Source organism: Hyla sarda, chromosome 10, assembly GCF_029499605.1.
Source record: "Hyla sarda isolate aHylSar1 chromosome 10, aHylSar1.hap1, whole genome shotgun sequence".
Classification (NCBI taxonomy): domain Eukaryota; kingdom Metazoa; phylum Chordata; class Amphibia; order Anura; family Hylidae; genus Hyla; species Hyla sarda.
Genome location: NC_079198.1, coordinates 80,282,393 through 80,307,588, shown reverse-complemented (window position 1 = coordinate 80,307,588; position 25,196 = coordinate 80,282,393). Strand labels below are relative to the sequence as shown.

The following is a 25,196-nucleotide window of genomic DNA, read 5'->3' as shown; positions in this document are numbered from 1 at the left end:
CCTTCGTTTCATGCTTTATGAATAAAGGATAAGAAATCACGACCTTGGTGAGTGCCATCTGATCATTTCTTCATTGAATATTTGAAGTTACACGTCTGCTCTGCTGATTGAGCACCACCTCAAGTCTTAGTTATTCACCTGTTAAAGCATTTGCACTTTTCCGGACTATCAGCAGTGCAGGTCTATATCTCACTACATAGATTTGTAAATTGCTTCTATTAAAAAATCTTAATCCTTCCAATAACTATCAGCTACTGAAGTTGAGTTGTTCTTATCTGTCTGGAAACAGTGCTCTCTGCTGACATCTCTGCTGACATCTCTGCTTGCCTCAGGAACTGCACTTAGCAGAATAGGTTTGCTATGGGAATTTGCTTCTACTCTGGACAGCTCCCGAGACAAGTGTCATCAGAGAGCACTTAGGCAGAAAAGAACAACTCAACTTCAGCAGCTCATAAGTACTGAATAGATTAAGATTTTTTAATAGAAGTCATTTACAAATCTGTTTAACTTTTTGGAGCCAGTTGATTTATATAAAAACAAGTTTTCTCCTGGATAGTCCTTTACTGCAGCTTAGTTCTCTAAAATTATTTGTAGGGATTGTCCTACCTGTTCTTGGTTCAGCATCGACCACTACAAATAGTTAATTAAATTCTGTTGGTGTTCACTACTGTACTGTCATAATGCCACATCATTCTGTCACTTAATTATAGGGGCATAATGTCCTTTGTCAGTATAATTGGGAATAAAGAACAAAAAAACATTTGTTTGTGGTATTGTGGATGGTAAGTGACCCATAATGCTTATTTCCAAGGTGCCAGAAGATTCTCAATTTACCTCTGCTTGACCCAATGACTGAACATTGCCTAGGAGCTGTTGAACTGGCACATATATATATATATATATATATATATATATATATATATATATATATCACTAAAAATACAACACTAGCTCTTACCTGTGTACTAGTTAGAGCTTCTATAAGAACATCAGGGATAATCTCATCCATCAAAATCTCAGATATCAAGGAGTCCACAAAATCCTGGGCAAAACGTTTATTTTCTGTGATATATCTATATGCATTGTGTTCCTAGAAAAAGTAAAATCGGTAAAAGTCACAACATGGTGATAAGACTGAACATTATTTATTAATTGAGCAATTTTTCAAGTTTTAAATATTTCATGTTCATTGATCTGGAAAGGTCAGCGGCTGGTGAGGAGGTTATCTTGTAAATGCTGCAGCTCAGATGGTCATGTCGTTCTTCAGTAGTACATAATATTATTCTGATGAGTGTGTGTAGTTACAAATTGCGTCCATCCAGACCAGATTTAAAGGAAAACGGTCACCCGTTCAACCACACTAAACCAATACAGCGGGTTATTGTGCGGGTGAACAGGAGACCGGTGCGGGGTCTCTGACTCCCGGTCCCTCTGAAGATCCTTTTCTTTCTGCACTGAATTGTGTACTGGAGGCAGGCCGATGGCGAGATTTAAATATTTATGATCGCTGGTCACATGAGCACTGAGTAGGCACAAGCGCTCACATGACCAGTGAACATGAATATTTAAATTTAGCCAACGGACCCGCCTCCAGCGCGCAATTCAGCGCAGTAAGAAGAGGATCTTCAGAGGGACCAGGGCGCCGGACTGCAGGTATGTATATGAGACCCTGCATCAGTCTCTGGTTCACCCGCACTATAACCCGGTGTATTGGGTTTAGTGTAGGAGAACGGGTGACTGTTTTCCTTTAAAGGGGAAACCCATGAATGACTTATCCTTAGGAAAGGCTATCGATAGCAAAATGGTGGCTTCCATACATTGTTTACAACCAGTGTAGAACAGTTGATCAATGGGTGTCGGCCCTTTGCCGATGAAATTTTCTTGGCATATCCTGTGAATAGACCACCAATGAGTTTTCCCTGAAAAATCCCTTCAATTCAGTTTCAACACTATATTGCAAGTTAGGGGCATTTATAATTCTACAGAAAGGTCATAATATATAATAATCACATACCAAATGCTGCCATTACTTTCTGGGATGCCTAGCAGTGAATATGCCGTGCCCATGGCTGAGCCAATCATGCTCCTTTCCCTAAAGGGGTATTCTGGTAATAACAAACTACTGGATTACTACTAGATCATTGGGGGTTGAAACACCAGGACCTTTATTAATTAGCAGAATGGGGGGTCCTGTTTTGCTTACATTGCATGGAGTGGTGGGTATATATATATATATATATATATATATATATATATATATATATATATATATACATACAGTACAGTACAGTCCAAAAGTTTGGACAAACCTTCTCATTCAGAGTTTTCTTTATTTTCATCACTATGAAAATTGTAGATTTACACTGAAGGCATCAAAACTATGAAATAACACATGTGGAATTATAGACATAACAAAAAAGTGAGAAACAACTGAAAATATGTAATATTCTAGATTCTTCAAAGTAGCCACCTTTTGCTTTGATTACTGCTTTGCACACACTTGGCATTCTCTTGTTGAGCTTCAAGGGGTAGTCACCTGAAATGGTTTTCACTTCACAGGTGTGCTGGTGTGGAGGAGGAGGTGTGATGGTGTGGGGGTGCTGTGCTGGTGACACTGTTGGGGATTTATTCAAAATTGAAGGCATACTGAACCAGCCTGGCTACCACAGCATCTTGCAGCGGCATGCTATTCCATCCGGTTTGCATTTAGTGTGACCATCATTTATTTTTCAACAGGACAATGACCCCCAAACACACGTCCAGGCTGTGACCAAGAAGGAGAGTGATGGAGTGCTGCGCCAGATGACCTGGCCTCCACAGTCACCGGATCTGAACCCAATCGAGATGGTTTGGGGTGACCTGGACCGTAGAGTGAAGGCAAAAAGGGCCAACAAGTGCTAAGCATCTCTGGGAACTTCTTCAAGACTGTTGGAAGACCATTTCAGGTGACTACCTCTTGAAGCTCATCAAGAGAATGCCAAGAGTATGCAAAGCAGTAATCAAAGCAAAAGTTGTCTAGAACCTAAAATATTACATATTTTCACACTTTTTTGTTATGTCTATAATTCCACATGTGTTAATTCATAGTTTTGATGCTTTCAGTGTGAATCTACAATTTTCATAGTCATGAAAATAAAGAAAACTCTGAATGAGAAGGTGTGTCCAAACTTTTGGTCTGTACTGTATATATTATATATATATATATATATATATATATATATATATATATATATATAGATATATAGATATAAGAACTTTATAGATATAAGAAATTTACTTACTAAAGTTGGTTTTGTTCTCTCATGTTCATTATTCTTTAATAACAGGGGTTTGTGGTAGGAAGAATCATATTTTGCACTTCTTCTTCTAAAATAAGATTTACAACAAACATTATTAGACATTAATTTCCAAAAAAGAAACTATAATTTCAAAACAATATTAAATGTTTTTGTTAAAATATTATCCACACTCATCATATAGAAATCACCCCTCTAGGCTGGTTTCACACTGTGTTTTTTTTTTTTTTTTTTTTCCAATAAAAACATTTTGTAGGGTGTTTTGTGACAATTTTAAAAGTGTTTTTAGTACTTTTTTCCTTTCAGATGATATCTTGACATCTAAGCACTGCATATAATTTTTTTTAAGTTTAATGCAGTACTGTACTGTATTTAATGTTATGAATACAGTATTTTCTTCAATAAGCTTCTCTAAAGGCTTTGAAAATGTCAATTAATGCACATAATATTACCTAAAACTGCCACAAAAAATGACCTAAAATGCATTTTATATTTAAGAAAACACAGGAAATATAAAATGTATGATCTAAAAGTCTGAAATTCTAAGAACAGTGCATTAAAGGGGTACTCCGCTGGAAAACATTTATTTTAAATCAAATAGTGCCAGAATCAAGTGGTGCAAATGTTAATCCTTCCAGTACTTATCAGATGCTGTATGATCCACAGGAAGTTCTTTTCTTTTTGAATGTCCTTTCTGTCTGACCACAGTGCTCTCTGCTGACACTTCTGTCCATTTTAGGAACTGTCCAGAGTAGGAGCAAGTACCCATAGAAAACCTTTCCTGCTCTGGGCAGTTCCTAAATTGGACAGAGGTGTCAGCAGAGAGCACTGTGGTCAGGCAGAAAGGAAATTCAAAAAGAAAAGAACTTCCTGTGGATCATCATAGAAGCTGATAATGAATGGAAGGAATAAGATTTTTTAATAGAAGTAATTTACAAATCTGTTTAACTTTCTGGCACCAGTTGATTTTTTATTTTTATTTTTTATGTTTTTCAGTGGAGTACCCCTTTAAGGAAGCCTTTAGACTGGATTAACACATGCATGTTTTTATGGACATAAGTTTCAAAGAATTTAAGAAGGAAAAAAAAAGGAGAAAGAAGAAAGACTTATATTCGATTGTATCCACACTGTTAATTGAGCTTCATTTTAAGCTGTATACTGCCGTAAATGGACCAAAATATTTGCACTTTTTTTGTGTTTTGGACCTGGTTTTGGCTAACTAATCGATTGGATTTACACACAGTATTTTAGTCCTTATCTTGGTCAGTATTTTACCAAAACCAGGACTGGGTTCAAAACACAAAACATTTTGGAAATCTCTCTATTAGGTTATGTTTGGACGTTGGAATTTCCGTGCGGAATTCCACCTGACTGGTTCCCTTTAATAAATCTTAAAGGGGTACTCTGCCCCTAAACATCTTATCCCCTATCCAAAGGATAAGGATAAGATGTCTGATCGTGGAGGTCCCGCCGCTGTGGACCCCTGCAATCTCCCTGCTGCACCCGTTGTTCGTTTAGAGCATCGCGTGCAGCGCCAGAGGCTCGTGACGTCACGGCCATGCCCCCTCAATGCAAGTCTATGGGAGGGGGATTGATGGCTGCCACGCCCCTTCCCATAGACTTGCATTGAGGGTGTGTGGCCGTGACATCAGAAGTGGGGTGTGGCTGTGACATCACGAGCCTCCGCCCCGCATCCGGCATGGAGCCAAGTTCGCTCCGTGCGCCAGATGTCTGGGGTGCCGCAGCCGAGATCGCGATCAGACATCTTATCTCTTATCCTTTAGATAGGGAATAAGATATTCAGGGGCCGAATACCCGCTTTAAGGTATACATTTCCTTGCTGAAATAATATAGGGCTCCACTCTGTCCTTCTTATGTAGCACTGTATAGCAGTTAATGGTTTTTTGCTGCTCCAGTAGGCTTTCCAACATCTTGTATGAGCAGATGTTGTAACGGCTTACACTGATCTCAGAATTATGCAGTATTATGTATGCTTTTAGCTCTGTGCTCTAAACAAAAGATGTTACATTCTATTTGGAGACTGTGCCCTAGGTTGACTCCATTTTCTGAAATTGCAATGCTTGTAATCAGTTCAAGAGGCTCGAGATGCCTTTCTATTACAGTACATATTGCTGAAAAAAGTAATCCAGACAAAGTGCACAACAGCTGCTGTAGGGCTGCAGCACTGAATATTATGAGATGATATCTACCAGATCAGACGCTGTTCTAATTGTCAGTGGGGAAAAAAATATATAATAACATGTACAGATTCCATTGCTACAGATTGTGATACATTACAAATGTTCCCCGCGACTGGCATTTCCATTGAATTAATCTGCTTTTCTGCATGACCCATACACCTGGGATAGAAAATGACTATGCATAAGGGATAATTTCTCATCCAGAAACGGGACCTATCAATGGAATATATCTGTGGAACCCCACCTTTTTAATACAACATCATTTTCAAAAATTCTTCGATAAGCCATGGCAGCATGCTGATACAGTGTATAACAATAGATAGAAAAAAAGGTTGCTATTGTACCATAGCCCTAGAGGGCCCTAAAGGAATTGCCATTAAAGGGGTACTCCACCCCTAGACATCTTATCCGCTATCCAAATGATAGGGGATAATATGTCTGATCGCTGGGGACCCCCAAGATCTCCCTGCTGCACCCTGGCGTTCGTTTAGAGCTTTGGGCGCTCACCGGAGCACCGGAGGCTTATGATGTCACGGCCACTCAATGCAAGTCTATGGGAGGGGGCGTGGCAGCTGGCACGCCCCATCCCATAGACTTGCATTGAGGGGGCATGGCTATGACGCCACGAGTGGGGCATGACCGTGATGTCACGAGCCTCTGCCCCGCATCACCAGGCATCTGGCAAGGAGTGAAGTTTGCTCCGTGCACCAGATGTCTGGGGTGCCGCAGCCGAGATTGCTGGAATCCCCAGTGGCGGGACCCCCGCGATCAGACATTTGGATAGGGGATAAGATGTCTAGGGGCCGGGTACCCCTTTAAGAATTGTCACGATGCCGGCTGGCAGGTAGTGGATCCTCTGTGCCAGAGAGGGATTGGCGTGGACCGTGCTAGAGGATCGGTTCTAAGTCACTACTGGTTTTCACCAGAGCCCGCCGCAAAGCGGGATGGTCTTGCTGCGGCGGTAGTGACCAGGTCGTATCCCCTAGCAACGGCTCAACCTCTCTGGCTGCTGAAGATAGGCGCGGTACAAGGGAGTAGACAGAAGCAAGGTCGGACGTAGCAGAAGGTCGGGGCAGGCAGCAAGGATCGTAGTCAGGGGCAACGGCAGGAGGTCTGGAACACAGGCTAGGAACACACAAGGAAACGCTTTCACTGGCACTAAGGCAACAAGATCCGGCGAGGGAGTGAAGGGGAAGTGAGGTGATATAGGGAAGTGCACAGGTGTAAACACTAATTGGAACCACTGCGCCAATCAGCGGCGCAGTGGCCCTTTAAATCGCAAAGACCCGGCGCGCGCGCGCCCTAGGGAGCGGGGCCGCGCGCGCCGGGACAGAACTGACGGAGAGCGAGTCAGGTACGGGAGCCGGGGTGCGCATCGCGAGCGGGCGCTACCCGCATCGCGAATCGCATCCCGGCCAGAGGCGGTATCGCAGCGCCCCGGGTCCGTGGAACCGACCGGAGCGCTGCAGTGAGAGGAGTGTAGCGAGCGCTCCGGGGAGGAGCGGGGACCCGGAGCGCTCGGCGTAACAGTACCCCCCCCCTTGGGTCTCCCCCTCTTCTTGGAGCCTGAGAACCTGAGGACCAGACTTTTGTCCAGGATATTGTCCTCAGGTTCCCAGGACCTCTCTTCTGGACCACAACCCTCCCAATCCACTAAAAAGAAGGTTTTCCCTCTGACCTTTTTAGATGCTAAAATTTCTTTGACGGAGAAGATGTCCGAGGAGCCGGAGACAGGAGTGGGGGGAACAGATTTGGGAGAGAAACGGTTAATGATAAGTGGTTTAAGAAGAGAAACATGAAAGGCATTAGGAATACGAAGAGAAGGAGGAAGAAGAAGTTTGTAAGAGACAGGATTAATCTGGCGCAAAATCTTGAAAGGACCAAGATAGCGTGGTCCCAACTTATAGCTAGGGACACGGAAGCGGACATATTTGGCGGAGAGCCATACCTTGTCTCCAGGGGAAAAAATGGGAGGAGCTCTTCTTTTCTTATCCGCGAATCTCTTCATGCGTGAAGAAGCCTGTAAGAGAGAATTTTGGGTCTCTCTCCATATGATGGAAAGATCACGAGAAATTTCATCCACAGCGGGCAGACCAGAGGGCAAGGGGGTAGGGAGGGGGGGAAGAGGGTGACGGCCGTACACCACGAAAAACGGGGATTTGGAGGAAGATTCAGAGATTCTGAAATTATACGAGAATTCGGCCCAAGGTAGAAGATCTGCCCAGTCATCCTGGCGGGAGGAAACAAAATGTCGTAAATAGTCACCCAAGATCTGGTTAATTCTTTCTACTTGTCCATTGGATTGAGGATGGTATGCAGAAGAAAAATTTAATTTAATCTTGAGTTGTTTACAGAGAGCCCTCCAGAATTTAGACACAAATTGGACGCCTCTATCCGAGACGATCTGCGTAGGCAACCCGTGAAGACGAAAAATGTGTACAAAAAATTGTTTAGCCAACTGAGGCGCTGAAGGAAGACCAGGAAGAGGGATGAAATGTGCCATTTTGGAGAATCGATCAACGACCACCCAAATAACAGTGTTGCCATGGGATGGGGGTAAGTCAGTAATAAAATCCATACCAATCAGAGACCAAGGTTGTTCGGGAACAGGCAGAGGAAGAAGAAAACCAGCGGGCTTCTGGCGAGGAGTCTTATCCCGGGCACAGATAGTGCAGGCTCGCACAAAGTCCACCACATCAGTCTCTAGAGTCGGCCACCAATAGAAGCGAGAGATGAGTTGCACAGATTTCTTGATGCCCGCATGACCTGCGAGATGGGAGGAGTGACCCCATTTGAGGATTCCGAGGCGTTGGCGTGGAGAAACAAAGGTCTTTCCTGGAGGAGTTTGCCTGATGGAGGCTGGAGAAGTGGAAATCAGGCAGTCAGGAGGAATGATGTGTTGAGGAGAGAGTTCAATTTCAGAAGCATCTGAGGAACGAGAGAGAGCATCGGCCCTAATGTTCTTATCAGCAGGCCGAAAGTGAATTTCAAAATTAAATCGGGCAAAGAACAGAGACCACCTGGCCTGACGAGGATTCAGCCGTTGGGCAGACTCGAGGTATGAGAGGTTCTTGTGATCGGTGTAAATAATAACTGGAAATCTTGATCCCTCCAGCAGATGCCTCCATTCCTCAAGTGCTAATTTAATGGCTAGAAGCTCTCGATCCCCGATGGAGTAGTTCCTCTCCGCCGGAGAGAAGGTCCTAGAAAAAAACCCACAAGTAACAGCATGCCCGGAAGAGTTTTTTTGTAGAAGGACAGCTCCAGCTCCCACTGAGGAGGCATCAACCTCCAATAGGAAGGGTTTAGATGGGTCAGGTCTGGAGAGCACGGGAGCCGAAGAGAAGGCAGACTTGAGTCGTTTAAAGGCGTCTTCCGCTTGAGGAGGCCAAGACTTGGGATCGGCATTTTTTTTGGTTAAAGCCACAATAGGAGCCACAATGGTAGAAAAATGTGGAATAAATTGCCTGTAATAATTGGCGAACCCCAAAAAACGTTGGATGGCACGGAGTCCGGAGGGGCGTGGCCAATCTAAGACGGCAGAGAGTTTATCTGGATCCATTTGTAGTCCCTGGCCAGAGACCAAGTATCCTAGAAAAGGAAGAGATTGGCATTCAAACAGACATTTCTCAATTTTAGCATAGAGTTGATTGTCACGAAGTCTCTGAAGAACCATACGGACATGCTGGCGGTGTTCTTCTAGATTGGCCGAAAAAATTAGGATATCATCAAGATATACAACAACACAGGAGTATAACAGATCACGAAAAATTTCATTAACAAAGTCTTGGAAGACAGCAGGGGCGTTGCACAGGCCAAAGGGCATGACCAGATACTCAAAGTGTCCATCTCTGGTGTTAAATGCTGTTTTCCACTCATCCCCCTCTCTGATGCGGATGAGGTTATAGGCGCCTCTTAAGTCCAATTTAGTAAAGATGTGGGCACCTTGGAGGCGATCAAAGAGTTCAGAGATGAGGGGTAAGGGGTAGCGGTTCTTAACCGTGATTTTATTAAGTCCGCGGTAGTCAATGCAAGGACGTAGAGAGCCATCTTTTTTGGACACAAAGAAAAATCCGGCTCCGGCAGGAGAGGAGGATTTACGGATAAAGCCCTTTTTTAGATTCTCCTGGACGTATTCAGACATGGCAAGAGTCTCTGGGGCAGAGAGAGGATAAATTCTGCCCCGGGGTGGAGTAGTACCCGGGAGGAGGTCGATAGGACAATCATAAGGCCTGTGAGGAGGTAGAGTCTCCGCTTGTTTTTTGCAGAAAACATCCGCGAAGTCCATATAGGCCTTAGGGAGACCGGTTACTGGAGGAAGCACAGAGTTACGGCAAGGGTTACTGGGAACCGGTTTTAGACAGTCCTTGGAACAAGAGGGCCCCCAACTCTTGATCTCCCCAGTGGACCAATCCAGGGTTGGGGAATGAAGTTGAAGCCAGGGAAGTCCAAGGAGAATTTCCGAGGTGCAATTGGGGAGGACCAAAAGTTCAATCCTCTCGTGATGAGATCCGATGCTCATTAGAAGGGGCTCCGTGCGGAAACGTATGGAACAGTCCAATCTTTCATTGTTTATACAATTGATGTAAAGGGGTCTGGTGAGACTGGTCACTGGGATGTTGAACCTGTTGACGAGAGAGGCCAAAATAAAATTTCCTGCAGATCCAGAGTCCAAGAAGGCCACCGAAGAGAAGGAGAAGGCAGAGGCAGACATCCGCACAGGCACAGTAAGACGTGGAGAAGCAGAGTGGACATCAAGGATTGTCTCACCTTTGTGCGGAGTCAGGGTACGTCTTTCCAGGCGGGGAGGGCGGATAGGACAATCCCTCAGGAAGTGTTCGGTACTAGCACAGTACAGGCAGAGGTTCTCCATGCGGCGTCGTGTCCTCTCTTGAGATGTCAGGCGAGACCGGTCGACCTGCATAGCCTCCACGGCGGGAGGCACAGGAACAGATTGCAGGGAACCAGAGGAGAGAGGAGCCGAGGAGAAGAAACGCCTCGTGCGAACAGAGTCCATATCTTGGCGGAGCTCCTGACGCCTTTCGGAAAAACGCATGTCAATGCGAGTGGCTAGGTGAATAAGTTCATGAAGATTAGCAGGCATTTCTCGTGCGGCCAGAACATCTTTAATGTTGCTGGATAGGCCTTTTTTAAAGGTCGCGCAGAGGGCCTCATTGTTCCAGGATAATTCAGAAGCAAGAGTACGGAATTGTACGGCATACTCGCCAACGGAAGAATTACCCTGGACCAGGTTCAACAGGGCAGTCTCAGCAGAAGAGGCTCGGGCAGGTTCCTCAAAGACACTTCGAATTTCCGAGAAGAAGGAGTGTACAGAGGCAGTGACGGGGTCATTGCGGTCCCAGAGCGGTGTGGCCCAAGCCAGGGCTTTTCCAGACAGCAGGCTGACTACGAAAGCCACCTTAGACCTTTCAGTGGGGAACTGGTCCGACATCATCTCCAAGTGTAATGAACATTGGGAAAGGAAGCCACGGCAAAACTTAGAGTCCCCATCAAATTTATCCGGCAAGGATAGTCGTAGTCCAGAAGCGGCCACTCGCTGCGGAGGAGGTACAGGAGCTGGCGGAGGAGATGGTTGCTGGAGCTGTGGTAGTAACTGTTGTAGCATAACAGTCAGTTGAGACAGCTGTTGGCCTTGTTGCGCAATCTGTTGTGACTGCTGGGCGACCACCGTGGTGAGGTCAGCGACAACTGGCAGAGGAACTTCAGCGGGATCCATGGCCGGATCTACTGTCACGATGCCGGCTGGCAGGTAGTGGATCCTCTGTGCCAGAGAGGGATTGGCGTGGACCGTGCTAGAGGATCGGTTCTAAGTCACTACTGGTTTTCACCAGAGCCCGCCGCAAAGCGGGATGGTCTTGCTGCGGCGGTAGTGACCAGGTCGTATCCCCTAGCAACGGCTCAACCTCTCTGGCTGCTGAAGATAGGCGCGGTACAAGGGAGTAGACAGAAGCAAGGTCGGACGTAGCAGAAGGTCGGGGCAGGCAGCAAGGATCGTAGTCAGGGGCAACGGCAGGAGGTCTGGAACACAGGCTAGGAACACACAAGGAAACGCTTTCACTGGCACTAAGGCAACAAGATCCGGCGAGGGAGTGAAGGGGAAGTGAGGTGATATAGGGAAGTGCACAGGTGTAAACACTAATTGGAACCACTGCGCCAATCAGCGGCGCAGTGGCCCTTTAAATCGCAAAGACCCGGCGCGCGCGCGCCCTAGGGAGCGGGGCCGCGCGCGCCGGGACAGAACTGACGGAGAGCGAGTCAGGTACGGGAGCCGGGGTGCGCATCGCGAGCGGGCGCTACCCGCATCGCGAATCGCATCCCGGCCAGAGGCGGTATCGCAGCGCCCCGGGTCCGTGGAACCGACCGGAGCGCTGCAGTGAGAGGAGTGTAGCGAGCGCTCCGGGGAGGAGCGGGGACCCGGAGCGCTCGGCGTAACAAGAATATGTTCACACAGGCAAAATGCGAGCCCATGTGAAGTCCTGAAGCTTCTATTGATTTCAAAAGTGTCCATAGTGATAGTTGGCTATAATGCCATACATTTTCCTTTGGCCATATGAATGGATTTATTACCCCCGTGCTGTGATAGCACTGCTGTTATTATTTATCTACTGTGACATCACTGTATACAATATGCTAATATTATGCTGTGTTTATTATCCTTGTACTATGACACCATTATCATGGCCTTACAGTTTATTCTCCATCTCCTCTGCATCTGCTTTGTTACCCCTATGTTACTAGGCATATAATTGTGTGTAATATCCAGGGTCTGTAAGGCAGTAGTAAGAATCATTTATGTTTGGTGACATCACTGGGCACATTGGGGGAGATGTATCAAAACCTGTCTAGAGGAAAAGTTGCTGAGTTGCCCATAGCAACCAATCAGATCACTTCTTTCATTTCTGAAAAGGTTGCTATGGGCAACTTAGCAACTTTTCCTCTGGACAAATTTTGTTAAATCTCCCCCATTGGCCCTGAATTATCATTTGCATCAAAATGTGCGGCTTCTGAGGTTTATTCTTAGGTGTAGTATTAGTCTTTGTTCATGGGCTGATTCATGAATCACATAGCTTTTATTAAATTTGTCACAGTGTAAATCAAGGCTTTAGTTGACAAATTGAAGGCAGTGTACAAAAGTCGCACGTCATAAATTTGTCTGATCTACATACGACTTTTCAAAGATACGTTACCTGATAGACAAAATGAAAACTGTTGTGAAAGGCATAACTGAGGATAAAAGTGTCTTTAGAATTCATTCATTGGTCTAAGATAAGGCGCTAACTCAAGTAGCTTCTAACTAGATAAAAAGTGACTAAGAGTTAAAGGGTAGCTCCCACCATCCTATTTTTTTTTTTGCTAGCCCGTTCCCCCCACCACCGCTACGGCACTATCCTGTTCCCTCCTCCCCCCCCCCGCCCCGCATACCGCGTTTCCTCATTGCACTTGCAGTTACTGCAGAGTCCGGCAGCGGGCGTGCAGGGACAGCGGCGGCAACGAGGCGGCGGCGGCGATGTGCGGGAGGAGTGGCCTCCCAGCCAGTGGCCAGGGAGCCAATGCGCTCGCTCCCGCCTGTCTGATTGACAGGCAGGGAGCGAGTGCAGCCTAACTGAAAAAGGACTGATTGCCGCTCCAAAATCAGTCCTTTTTCAGTGGCCGGTTTTTAACTGTAAATTAAACCTTTTTAATGAAAAAAATAATAATAAAAGTATATTAGAGATAAGTAGAACAATGTCCAGCACAAAGCACGATGCAAGATGAAATTTATTGTAGATACACACGGCAAACAGCAACACGGATCATGGAGTAGAGTGACGCGTTTCAGCAACCTTAGTCGCCTTAGTCATACAATGGTATACTCAGGTCAGCCTGGCTCTTATAGTGGGTGGCACCGCCCCCCCCACCAGGTGAAAACACCTGAGTGGAACGGGGCGGTGCACAGCCCGGATTTCTACCCGATTATGTCGAGGACTCCCGTCCTTGACCACTTCCAAGAAGTGGTGGAACGAGAGTTGTTGATGCTATCGAAAAAGAAAAATTGTAAATCAGCTGGTAATCTATCCCCCCAAGAGAAGTCAGCACTTGACCATCTCAGCAAGTCGGACGATATTATCGTCCGACAGGCTGACAAAGGGGGGGCAGTTGTAGTCCTTGACAAAGGACTTTACCGCAAATTGAACATGACCATGTTGCGAGATACTATCACTTACAAAAATTTATCCGGTGACCCCACCTGCTCCTTTAAACCTATTCTGGATAACCTTGTGGATCTTGGGGTAGCCAATGGATTTATTGATCAGCGTCAAGCTGAGTATATCAAAATCAAACATCCAGTTATTGCTATATTCCATTCGCTCCCCAAGGTCCACAAAGGCATATTTCCCCCACCCATGAGACCGATTGTGGCAGGGATATCTTCCCTAAATGAAAGAATGTGCTCATGGGTGGATAACCTGCTCCAACCACTGATCGGCCAAATCCCGGGCTATATCAAAGACACCGGACACATTTTGACTATGTGTGAGGATATAACCTGGCGAGATAATTATAAATGGATAACTGCTGATGTCACCTCCCTTTATTCAGTTATACCTCACACATTAGTCAGACCAGCATTGGACTGGTTTTTGAAAACATATTCGCGGTATTCGGCTGATCTATGCGAATATGTTATCTTAGTGGTAGAGTTTTTACTAACACATAACTTTTTCAAATTTGACCAACATTTTTTTCTGCAAACGACCGGAGCGTCGATGGGGGCGAAGTTCTCCCCCTCTCTCGCCAACATTTACATGTGTTGGTGGGAGAGGGAGACTATCTTCGCCCCCAGCAATCCTTATTCTTCATCCATTTTATTTTACGGCCGATACATCGACGACCTCATATTTATATGGGATTCGAATGTGTCGGCCGTGGAATTATTTTCAGAGTATCTAAATGATAACGCTCTTAACCTCAAATTTACTGTATCATCTTATGTCCCCACTGTCTCCTTCCTGGACCTATATCTGACTGGTGATATTATTACCGGAAAAATTGAGACGTCCACATATAGGAAGGAAACCAATGTGAACTCTATCCTACGAGCCGATTCGTGTCATCCCACCCACGTGACCAAAAATTTACCCGTGGGTGAGATGATACGTGCTAGACGTAATTGTTCTAGACAGGAGGACTTTGATCGTGAGATCGGAGTTATCTCATCCCGTTTGAGATCAAGAGGCTACCACGATCGGCACATTCAACGGGCGATAAACATTGCCCGCGACCGTGATCGCCCAAAACTTCTGTCTGGTGGGAAGAGATTGCCCTGTCCCACCAGCGATAACGATATGGTGATGCAAAGACATCACCCCATTACGTTTGTGACCCAATATAGTGATGACTTTCATGCTATCCGCAATATAGTGCAAAAATACATTCCCATGATTTCAGGTGATCCATCTTTTTCTGAAATATTCAGTGGTGGTTTCAGATGTATATCTAAGAAAGCTAAAACTATATCTAATAAAGTGTCTCCTAGTCTCTTTTTGAACACTAGAAGTCACAAGACTAATTGGTTGCAACACCAGGGCTCGTTCAGATGCGGTCATGGCAGATGCACTTGCTGTTCTATTATGCTTAACAGCACGAGCTTTGTGTCAGCATCCAATGGTGAGCAATTCAACATGACACAATTTGTCAACTGTAACACACACCATGTCGTTTATCTCATCACGTGCCGGGAGTGTAACATCCAATATGTGGGGTGCACGACGGGTGCCCTGAAGGTGAGAATTCGGAGGCACCTGTCGGACATCCCCCATTTTAACTCCCGGCACGTTTCCATGGTGAGTCGACATTGTGCAGAGAAACATTCTGGGTCAACTCGCAGCTTATATATTCAGGGCATAGAAAAAGTTACCATGCCTTTGCGCGGTGGGGACCATAGAAAGAAGTTACTTGACCGTGAGGTGTTTTGGATTTTAAAACTTGATACTAGGTCTCCTAGGGGCTTGAACAAAAGGCAAGACACCATGTTGTATTATTAGATCTGCATATAATGAAATATACGCTCAGATAGTTCGTTTTATTTCTTGAACTGTTTATCTGATGTCTTGCCCTTGTTCCTATCCCCTCATTGAACCCATATATACAGGGATGTCATAGCTCAATATACAATACAGCTATTTCATATACTCCCTCCCACATAGTAGACCTCACAATTCAGTTCCCTACAGTTCATAGTCCTCCTGTTCCATTAGTTGATATTTCCCATAGGTCTATATTTACCACAATATATGCTCTCTATCTTTTATATTATAAACGTATCATATCCAACCATATGTGGTTGTATAGACTTTGGATGAGTGGCCCTCTCCCTTTCCCCCATTACGTTTTTCTATAGAACCTAGACATCTTCCCAGGGATTGTCCCGCATCCGCTCATACAGATGGCTAACATTTATACTATAACTTATACTAGTTCACGATTATCTTCGCATTTATTCAGTCATTGTTTTCGGATGTGGGGTATATCCAGGGGATTAGTTCTTAATCTATATAACTATAACTTTTAAGTATTCTTACCAGTTTATTTGTACCAAGTCCTTCCTTTCCCTTTACATATTAACATTATTTGCCATACTTGAAGTGACTTGGCTTGATATCTTAAAAATGATGATGGTATTGGTTCTATACTGTGTCCAACATTGATAAACTTGAGCACACTTAGGGTGTGACTGACAATGTATACTACCGTGTATTTTTAAACTATTGATTTGTTACTATATGGTTTTTCTATACATGTCGGTCAGTCTTTATCCCTAGAAATTTTGTTCATGTATATTTTTCTTTATCTATGATATTTCACAGTTTATTTTATTTGTGAGCTATGTATATCTTGTTTAGTGTTCCTTTTTGTCTAATGTGAACGCAGACGCCGGCCTGGCCTTTGTGTGTGGCTGTGCACCGCCCCGTTCCACTCAGGTGTTTTCACCTGGTGGGGGGGGGGGGGGGCGGTGCCACCCACTATAAGAGCCAGGCTGACCTGAGTATACCATTGTATGACTAAGGCGACTAAGGTTGCTGAAACGCGTCACTCTACTCCATGATCCGTGTTGCTGTTTGCCGTGTGTATCTACAATAAATTTCATCTTGCATCGTGCTTTGTGCTGGACATTGTTCTACTTTTCAATTGTTCGTCTACGTGGTGTCCGCACGAGTCCGCGCACTGAGGCGGCGGTGGAGAGCTGGATGATCTTTCTATTTCTATAATCTATCGGACTATCCGTGCACCCACCATACTATCCCGGAGATACGTGTTCAGGAGCGAAAATGGCTACAAGTGCCTGCCTGAAACCCGTGGATGACGACCGCCAAGCACGCATTGCAAAGATGTCCCTGATGTTCAACATGCAAGACACAGGTACGAAAGCAACAGTGGATCTTAAGATTCTAATAGAGGAAATGGAGAGGGCTCTCACCAAAGAGACTCGTATTTGGTGGGATGTCTCCACCCTTAAGAAATATGTTGAAAACAACATGGTTCCCAGAGGACTACTGTTACGCCTAGCGCTCCGGGCCCCCGCTCCTCCCCGGAGCGCTCACGGCGTCTTTCTCCCTGCAGCTCCCCGGTCAGTCCCGCTGACCGGGAGCGCTGCTCTGTCATGGCCGTTGGGGATGCGATTCGCACAGCGGGACGCGCCCGCTCGCGAATCGCATCCCAGGTCACTTACCCGTTCCCGTCCCCTGCTGTCATCTGCTGGCGCGCGCGGCTCCGCTCTCTAGGGCGCGCGCGCGCCAGCTCCCTGAGACTTAAAGGGCCAGTGCACCAATGATTGGTGCCTGGCCCAATTAGCTTAATTGGCTCCCACCTGCTCCCTGGCTATATCTGGTCTCCTCCCTTGCACTCCCTTGCCGGATCTTGTTGCCTTAGTGCCTAGTGAAAGCGTTCCCTTGTCTGTTCCTAGCCCGTGTTCCTGACCTCCTGCCGTTGCCCCTGACTACGATCCTTGCTGCCTGCCTCGACCTTCTGCTACGTCCGACCTTGCTTCTGCCTACTCCCTTGTACCTCGCCTATCTTCAGCAGTCAGAGAGGTGAGCCGTTGCTAGTGGATACGACCTGGTCACTACCGCCGCAGCAAGACCATCCCGCTTTGTGGCGGGCTCTGGTGAAAACCTGTAGTGGCTTAGAACCGGTCCACTAGCGCGGTCCTCGCCATCCCTCTCTGGCACAGAGGATCCACTACCTGCCAGCCGGCATCGTGACAGTAGATCCGGCCATGGATCCCGCTGAAGTTCCTCTGCCAGTTGTCGCTGACCTCCCTACGCTGGTCGCCCAGCAAGCTCGCCAGATCGCCCAACAAGATCACCAGCTGTCGTACTTGACCACCATGACACAGCAACTCCAGTCACAACTACAGCAAGTTCAGTCACAGCTACAGCAGCAACAACCATCTCCTCCGCCCGCTCCTGCACCCCTTCCGCAGCGAGTGGCCACTCCTAGCCTCCGCCTGTCCTTGCCGGACAAATTTAATGGGGACTCTAAGTTTTGCCGTGGCTTTCTTTCGCAATGTTCCCTGCACTTGGAGATGATGTCGGACCAGTTTCCTACTGAAAGGTCTAAGGTGGCTTTCGTAGTCAGCCTTCTGTCTGGAAAAGCTCTGTCATGGGCCACACCTCTCTGGGACCGCAATGACCCCGTCACTGCCTCTGTACACTCCTTCTTCTCGGAAATTCGAAGTGTCTTTGAGGAACCTGCCCGAGCCTCTTCTGCTGAGACTGCCCTGCTGAACCTGGTCCAGGGTAATTCCTCCGTTGGCGAGTACGCCATACAATTCCGTACTCTTGCTTCTGAACTATCCTGGAATAATGAGGCTCTCTGCGCGACCTTTAAAAAAGGCCTATCCAGCAACATTAAAGATGTTCTGGCCGCACGAGAGACTCCTGCTAACCTGCATGAACTCATTCATCTAGCCACTCGCATTGACATGCGTTTTTCTGAGAGGCATCAAGAGCTCCGCCAGGAAAAAGACTTAGATCTCTGGTCACCTCTCCCACAGTCTCCACTGCAATCTGCGCCTAGGCCTCCCGCCGAGGAGGCCATGCAAGTGGATCGGTCTCGCCTGACCCTGGAAGAGAGGAATCGCCGTAAGGAAGAGAATCTTTGTCTGTACTGTGCCAGTACTGAACATTTTTTGGTGGATTGCCCAATCCGTCCTCCACGTCTGGGAAACGCACGCTCGCACCCAGCTCTCGTGGGTGTGGCGTCTCTTGATGCTAAGTCGGCTTCTCCACGTCTCACGGTGCCTGTTCGGATTTCTACTTCAGCCAGCTCTCCCCTCTCAGCCGTGGCCTGCCTGGACTCTGGAGCTTCTGGGAATTTTATTCGGGAGTCCTTAGTGAATAAATTCCGCATTCCGGTGACCCGTCTTGTCAAGCCACTACACATTTCCGCAGTCAACGGAGCCAGGTTGGACTGCACCGTGCGTTACCGCACAGAGCCCCTCCTAATGTGCATCGGACCTCATCACGAGAAAGTTGAATTTTTGGTCCTTCCCAATTGCACTTCCGAAATTCTCCTTGGACTACCCTGGCTTCAACACCATTCCCCAACCCTGGATTGGTCCACTGGGGAGATCAAGAGTTGGGGGCCCTCTTGTTCCAAGGACTGCCTAAAACCGGTTCCCAGTAACCCTTGCCGTGACCCTGTGGTTCCTCCTGTACCCGGTCCCCCTAAGGTCATTAAGGACTCTGCCTGCCACAGGAAATGCCTCTCCCCCCCTCCCAGTCCCATCAGGCAAGCCTCTGTGTCCCCTCATGGCCCTCGTCCTGGTGTCACACTGCCCCGTGCCAGGTCTCGCCCTCTGCCCTCTCTCCCCATTCCTACTCCTGCTGTTCTGCCTGCCGTTGAGGAATCCCTCCATCCTTTCCCGGTGTCCTCATCCCAGGGGGGGCAGTTACCGGACAAAGAGAAGGGGAGACCTAAGGGGGGGGGTACTGTTACGCCTAGCGCTCCGGGCCCCCGCTCCTCCCCGGAGCGCTCACGGCGTCTTTCTCCCTGCAGCTCCCCGGTCAGTCCCGCTGACCGGGAGCGCTGCTCTGTCATGGCCGTTGGGGATGCGATTCGCACAGCGGGACGCGCCCGCTCGCGAATCGCATCCCAGGTCACTTACCCGTTCCCGTCCCCTGCTGTCATCTGCTGGCGCGCGCGGCTCCGCTCTCTAGGGCGCGCGCGCGCCAGCTCCCTGAGACTTAAAGGGCCAGTGCACCAATGATTGGTGCCTGGCCCAATTAGCTTAATTGGCTCCCACCTGCTCCCTGGCTATATCTGGTCTCCTCCCTTGCACTCCCTTGCCGGATCTTGTTGCCTTAGTGCCTAGTGAAAGCGTTCCCTTGTCTGTTCCTAGCCCGTGTTCCTGACCTCCTGCCGTTGCCCCTGACTACGATCCTTGCTGCCTGCCTCGACCTTCTGCTACGTCCGACCTTGCTTCTGCCTACTCCCTTGTACCTCGCCTATCTTCAGCAGTCAGAGAGGTGAGCCGTTGCTAGTGGATACGACCTGGTCACTACCGCCGCAGCAAGACCATCCCGCTTTGCGGCGGGCTCTGGTGAAAACCTGTAGTGGCTTAGAACCGGTCCACTAGCGCGGTCCTCGCCATCCCTCTCTGGCACAGAGGATCCACTACCTGCCAGCCGGCATCGTGACAACTACGACTGAGAAAGTTTCCCACCACTGTGTTTGGGGAGCAATTTAAGGCTGATTGGGAACAACTTATGACAGAATCATCACTCAAATTTATGAATTTAATTATTGCCTATGAAGAACAAGCATTGTTGGAAGTTGATGAAAATATCACAAAACTGCAACTGTCACTGCAACAATATGAAAATCACCCCACTTTCATGGAACAAGATAGCAAAATCAGAGAGAATATTGCTAAAGCTGAGTCAGTCATCACAGAGGTCAAACAGAAAAAGTTCATGAGGGATTTACAGGATTATCAAACCAGTACGGTTTACCAGTGGCCAACAATGGATAATAGACCCAATCCCAAATCCATCCTAAAAAAGGGTCGCGGGCGCAAGCATACCTCTAAGAATAAGAATCCCATTTCCACTAAAGACTCTAAAGTCAGCTTTACATGCACGGATGGCGACTCTATGGATTCTGGAGATCAGACCGACGCCTCTGGACCTGTCACTCCGGCAGCTTCCTCCTCCCCGTTACCCACGTCATCTAAGGTACCGGTGAGTCGCTCTACGTCATCAAAAAACGCCGAGCGGGGAGGAAGCACCGGTCGTCCAAGAAGAAGCCCGCGGTCTTACAGGAGGAGGTGAGCTCTATACCCGTTTTCAACTTATCAGCAAAGACATTATCTTCTTATGAACTGAGTGTTCTCTCAAAAGGGCTCACCTTTGCACCTTCCTGTCATTTCAACTTATTCAACACTTTGTTGGACATTAACAAGCTAGTGAGAGACATTACGATTAAGAAGCACTTCCATAATATGTCTGACAGTCATGTTAATGCCGATATAAATAGCGATTTGAATATAAGTAGTTTGCATGATAATGTGGCTATGTCTGATAATTATATTACAGATACTAGTACGTTCCCTTCCAGTTCTAATACCAATCAACATGTATACACTTTCAGTGATCAATGCATTGCTTCTGAGTTACAACAACTGTTTAATATGCCTCACACTGATGGGGTACCTGAATTTATTGTCTCTAACCCGGATTTCTACCCGATTATGTCGAGGACTCCCGTCCTTGACCACTTCCAAGAAGTGGTGGAACGAGAGTTGTTGATGCTATCGAAAAAGAAAAATTGTAAATCAGCTGGTAATCTATCCCCCCAAGAGAAGTCAGCACTTGACCATCTCAGCATGTCGGACGATATTATCGTCCGACAGGCTGACAAAGGGGGGGCAGTTGTAGTCCTTGACAAAGGACTTTACCGCAAATTGAACATGACCATGTTGCGAGATACTATCACTTACAAAAATTTATCCGGTGACCCCACCTGCTCCTTTAAACCTATTCTGGATAACCTTGTGGATCTTGGGGTAGCCAATGGATTTATTGATCAGCGTCAAGCTGAGTATATCAAAATCAAACATCCAGTTATTGCTATATTCCATTCGCTCCCCAAGGTCCACAAAGGCATATTTCCCCCACCCATGAGACCGATTGTGGCAGGGATATCTTCCCTAAATGAAAGAATGTGCTCATGGGTGGATAACCTGCTCCAACCACTGATCGGCCAAATCCCGGGCTATATCAAAGACACCGGACACATTTTGACTATGTGTGAGGATATAACCTGGCGAGATAATTATATATGGATAACTGCTGATGTCACCTCCCTTTATTCAGTTATACCTCACACATTAGTCAGACCAGCATTGGACTGGTTTTTGAAAACATATTCGCGGTATTCGGCTGATCTATGCGAATATGTTATCTTAGTGGTAGAGTTTTTACTAACACATAACTTTTTCAAATTTGACCAACATTTTTTTCTGCAAACGACCGGAGCGTCGATGGGGGCGAAGTTCTCCCCCTCTCTCGCCAACATTTACATGTGTTGGTGGGAGAGGGAGACTATCTTCGCCCCCAGCAATCCTTATTCTTCATCCATTTTATTTTACGGCCGATACATCGACGACCTCATATTTATATGGGATTCGAATGTGTCGGCCGTGGAATTATTTTCAGAGTATCTAAATGATAACGCTCTTAACCTCAAATTTACTGTATCATCTTATGTCCCCACTGTCTCCTTCCTGGACCTATATCTGACTGGTGATATTATTACCGGAAAAATTGAGACGTCCACATATAGGAAGGAAACCAATGTGAACTCTATCCTACGAGCCGATTCGTGTCATCCCACCCACGTGACCAAAAATTTACCCGTGGGTGAGATGATACGTCCTAGACGTAATTGTTCTAGACAGGAGGACTTTGATCGTGAGATCGGAGTTATCTCATCCCGTTTGAGATCAAGAGGCTACCACGATCGGCACATTCAACGGGCGATAAACATTGCCCGCGACCGTGATCGCCCAAAACTTCTGTCTGGTGGGAAGAGATTGCCCTGTCCCACCAGCGATAACGATATGGTGATGCAAAGACATCACCCCATTACGTTTGTGACCCAATATAGTGATGACTTTCATGCTATCCGCAATATAGTGCAAAAATACATTCCCATGATTTCAGGTGATCCATCTTTTTCTGAAATATTCAGTGGTGGTTTCAGATGTATATCTAAGAAAGCTAAAACTATATCTAATAAAGTGTCTCCTAGTCTCTTTTTGAACACTAGAAGTCACAAGACTAATTGGTTGCAACACCAGGGCTCGTTCAGATGCGGTCATGGCAGATGCACTTGCTGTTCTATTATGCTTAACAGCACGAGCTTTGTGTCAGCATCCAATGGTGAGCAATTCAACATGACACAATTTGTCAACTGTAACACACACCATGTCGTTTATCTCATCACGTGCCGGGAGTGTAACATCCAATATGTGGGGTGCACGACGGGTGCCCTGAAGGTGAGAATTCGGAGGCACCTGTCGGACATCCCCCATTTTAACTCCCGGCACGTTTCCATGGTGAGTCGACATTGTGCAGAGAAACATTCTGGGTCAACTCGCAGCTTATATATTCAGGGCATAGAAAAAGTTACCATGCCTTTGCGCGGTGGGGACCATAGAAAGAAGTTACTTGACCGTGAGGTGTTTTGGATTTTAAAACTTGATACTAGGTCTCCTAGGGGCTTGAACAAAAGGCAAGACACCATGTTGTATTATTAGATCTGCATATAATGAAATATACGCTCAGATAGTTCGTTTTATTTCTTGAACTGTTTATCTGATGTCTTGCCCTTGTTCCTATCCCCTCATTGAACCCATATATACAGGGATGTCATAGCTCAATATACAATACAGCTATTTCATATACTCCCTCCCACATAGTAGACCTCACAATTCAGTTCCCTACAGTTCATAGTCCTCCTGTTCCATTAGTTGATATTTCCCATAGGTCTATATTTACCACAATATATGCTCTCTATCTTTTATATTATAAACGTATCATATCCAACCATATGTGGTTGTATAGACTTTGGATGAGTGGCCCTCTCCCTTTCCCCCATTACGTTTTTCTATAGAACCTAGACATCTTCCCAGGGATTGTCCCGCATCCGCTCATACAGATGGCTAACATTTATACTATAACTTATACTAGTTCACGATTATCTTCGCATTTATTCAGTCATTGTTTTCGGATGTGGGGTATATCCAGGGGATTAGTTCTTAATCTATATAACTATAACTTTTAAGTATTCTTACCAGTTTATTTGTACCAAGTCCTTCCTTTCCCTTTACATATTAACATTATTTGCCATACTTGAAGTGACTTGGCTTGATATCTTAAAAATGATGATGGTATTGGTTCTATACTGTGTCCAACATTGATAAACTTGAGCACACTTAGGGTGTGACTGACAATGTATACTACCGTGTATTTTTAAACTATTGATTTGTTACTATATGGTTTTTCTATACATGTCGGTCAGTCTTTATCCCTAGAAATTTTGTTTATGTATATTTTTCTTTATCTATGATATTTCACAGTTTATTTTATTTGTGAGCTATGTATATCTTGTTTAGTGTTCCTTTTTGTCTAATGTGAACGCAGACGCCGGCCTGGCCTTTGTGTGTGGCTGTGCACCGCCCCGTTCCACTCAGGTGTTTTCACCTGGTGGGGGGGGCGGTGCCACCCACTATAAGAGCCAGGCTGACCTGAGTATACCATTGTATGACTAAGGCGACTAAGGTTGCTGAAACGCGTCACTCTACTCCATGATCCGTGTTGCTGTTTGCCGTGTGTATCTACAATAAATTTCATCTTGCATCGTGCTTTGTGCTGGACATTGTTCTACTTTTCAATTGTTCGTCTACGTGGTGTCCGCACGAGTCCGCGCACTGAGGCGGCGGTGGAGAGCTGGATGATCTTTCTATTTCTATATATTAGAGATATGTTGTAGTACATAAGTACTACAACATATCAAAAAATAAAGTTGGTGACAGTGCCCATTTAATAATAAATTACCCCCATTATGCTGGTGCGGTTTATCAATGGTGAAGGTTGCATTGTACTAGGGAACTGGTGCAGGACGTAGTCTAGGAATGCCTCCTCGTCAGAAGGTAACAGTACTATAAACTACATGTAAAGATGGCATTCTAATAACAGATATTGGTCCTGATTTACTAAGAGTGTTCTGTAGGTTTCTTTGAGGGTTTTAATTCCCTACAATTTTTTCCACAGCATTTACTAAGGTTTCCCTACATTTTGCACTTTTCCCCTACATTTAGCTTTTTTTATATAATTTTTTTTACACATGCTCTGATCTGTGGGTTTTCCTCAGCTCAAATCCACCACATTGTGTAAACCTTAGTAAATATGTTTGGTTTTTGTGAAAAGGTTGGGAACACTCCCTTTTTGGTAGCCATAGCCCTTTTCCCAGTGGTTACACCCCTTTTTGGGGGTTTTCTCAGTAAAATGGGGAGTTGGTCAGGTTTCTTTCATTTCTGGCACAAATTTTGGCACAGACAGAATCTGGTTAACAACCCAACGAATCATGTCAAGTTTACAATAGTAAATCAGGGCCATTGTATCAAGGACAT

General features: G+C 46.1%; 1 protein-coding gene across 3 annotated transcripts in view; it reads right to left on the bottom strand.

Moving 5' to 3' along the window:
• The window catches only part of LOC130294081 (uncharacterized), a 97,728-nt gene that overhangs the window by 50,102 nt on the left and 22,430 nt on the right, over nt 1–25,196 (bottom strand). For all 3 annotated transcript variants that reach the window (XM_056543500.1, XM_056543501.1, XM_056543499.1), the window contains exons 5-6: nt 3,282–3,366; nt 959–1,090 (exon numbers count right to left, since the gene is read on the bottom strand). In XM_056543500.1, the coding sequence (XP_056399475.1) occupies nt 959–1,090; nt 3,282–3,366 (217 nt within the window). The remainder of the gene's footprint in view (nt 1–958; nt 1,091–3,281; nt 3,367–25,196) is intronic.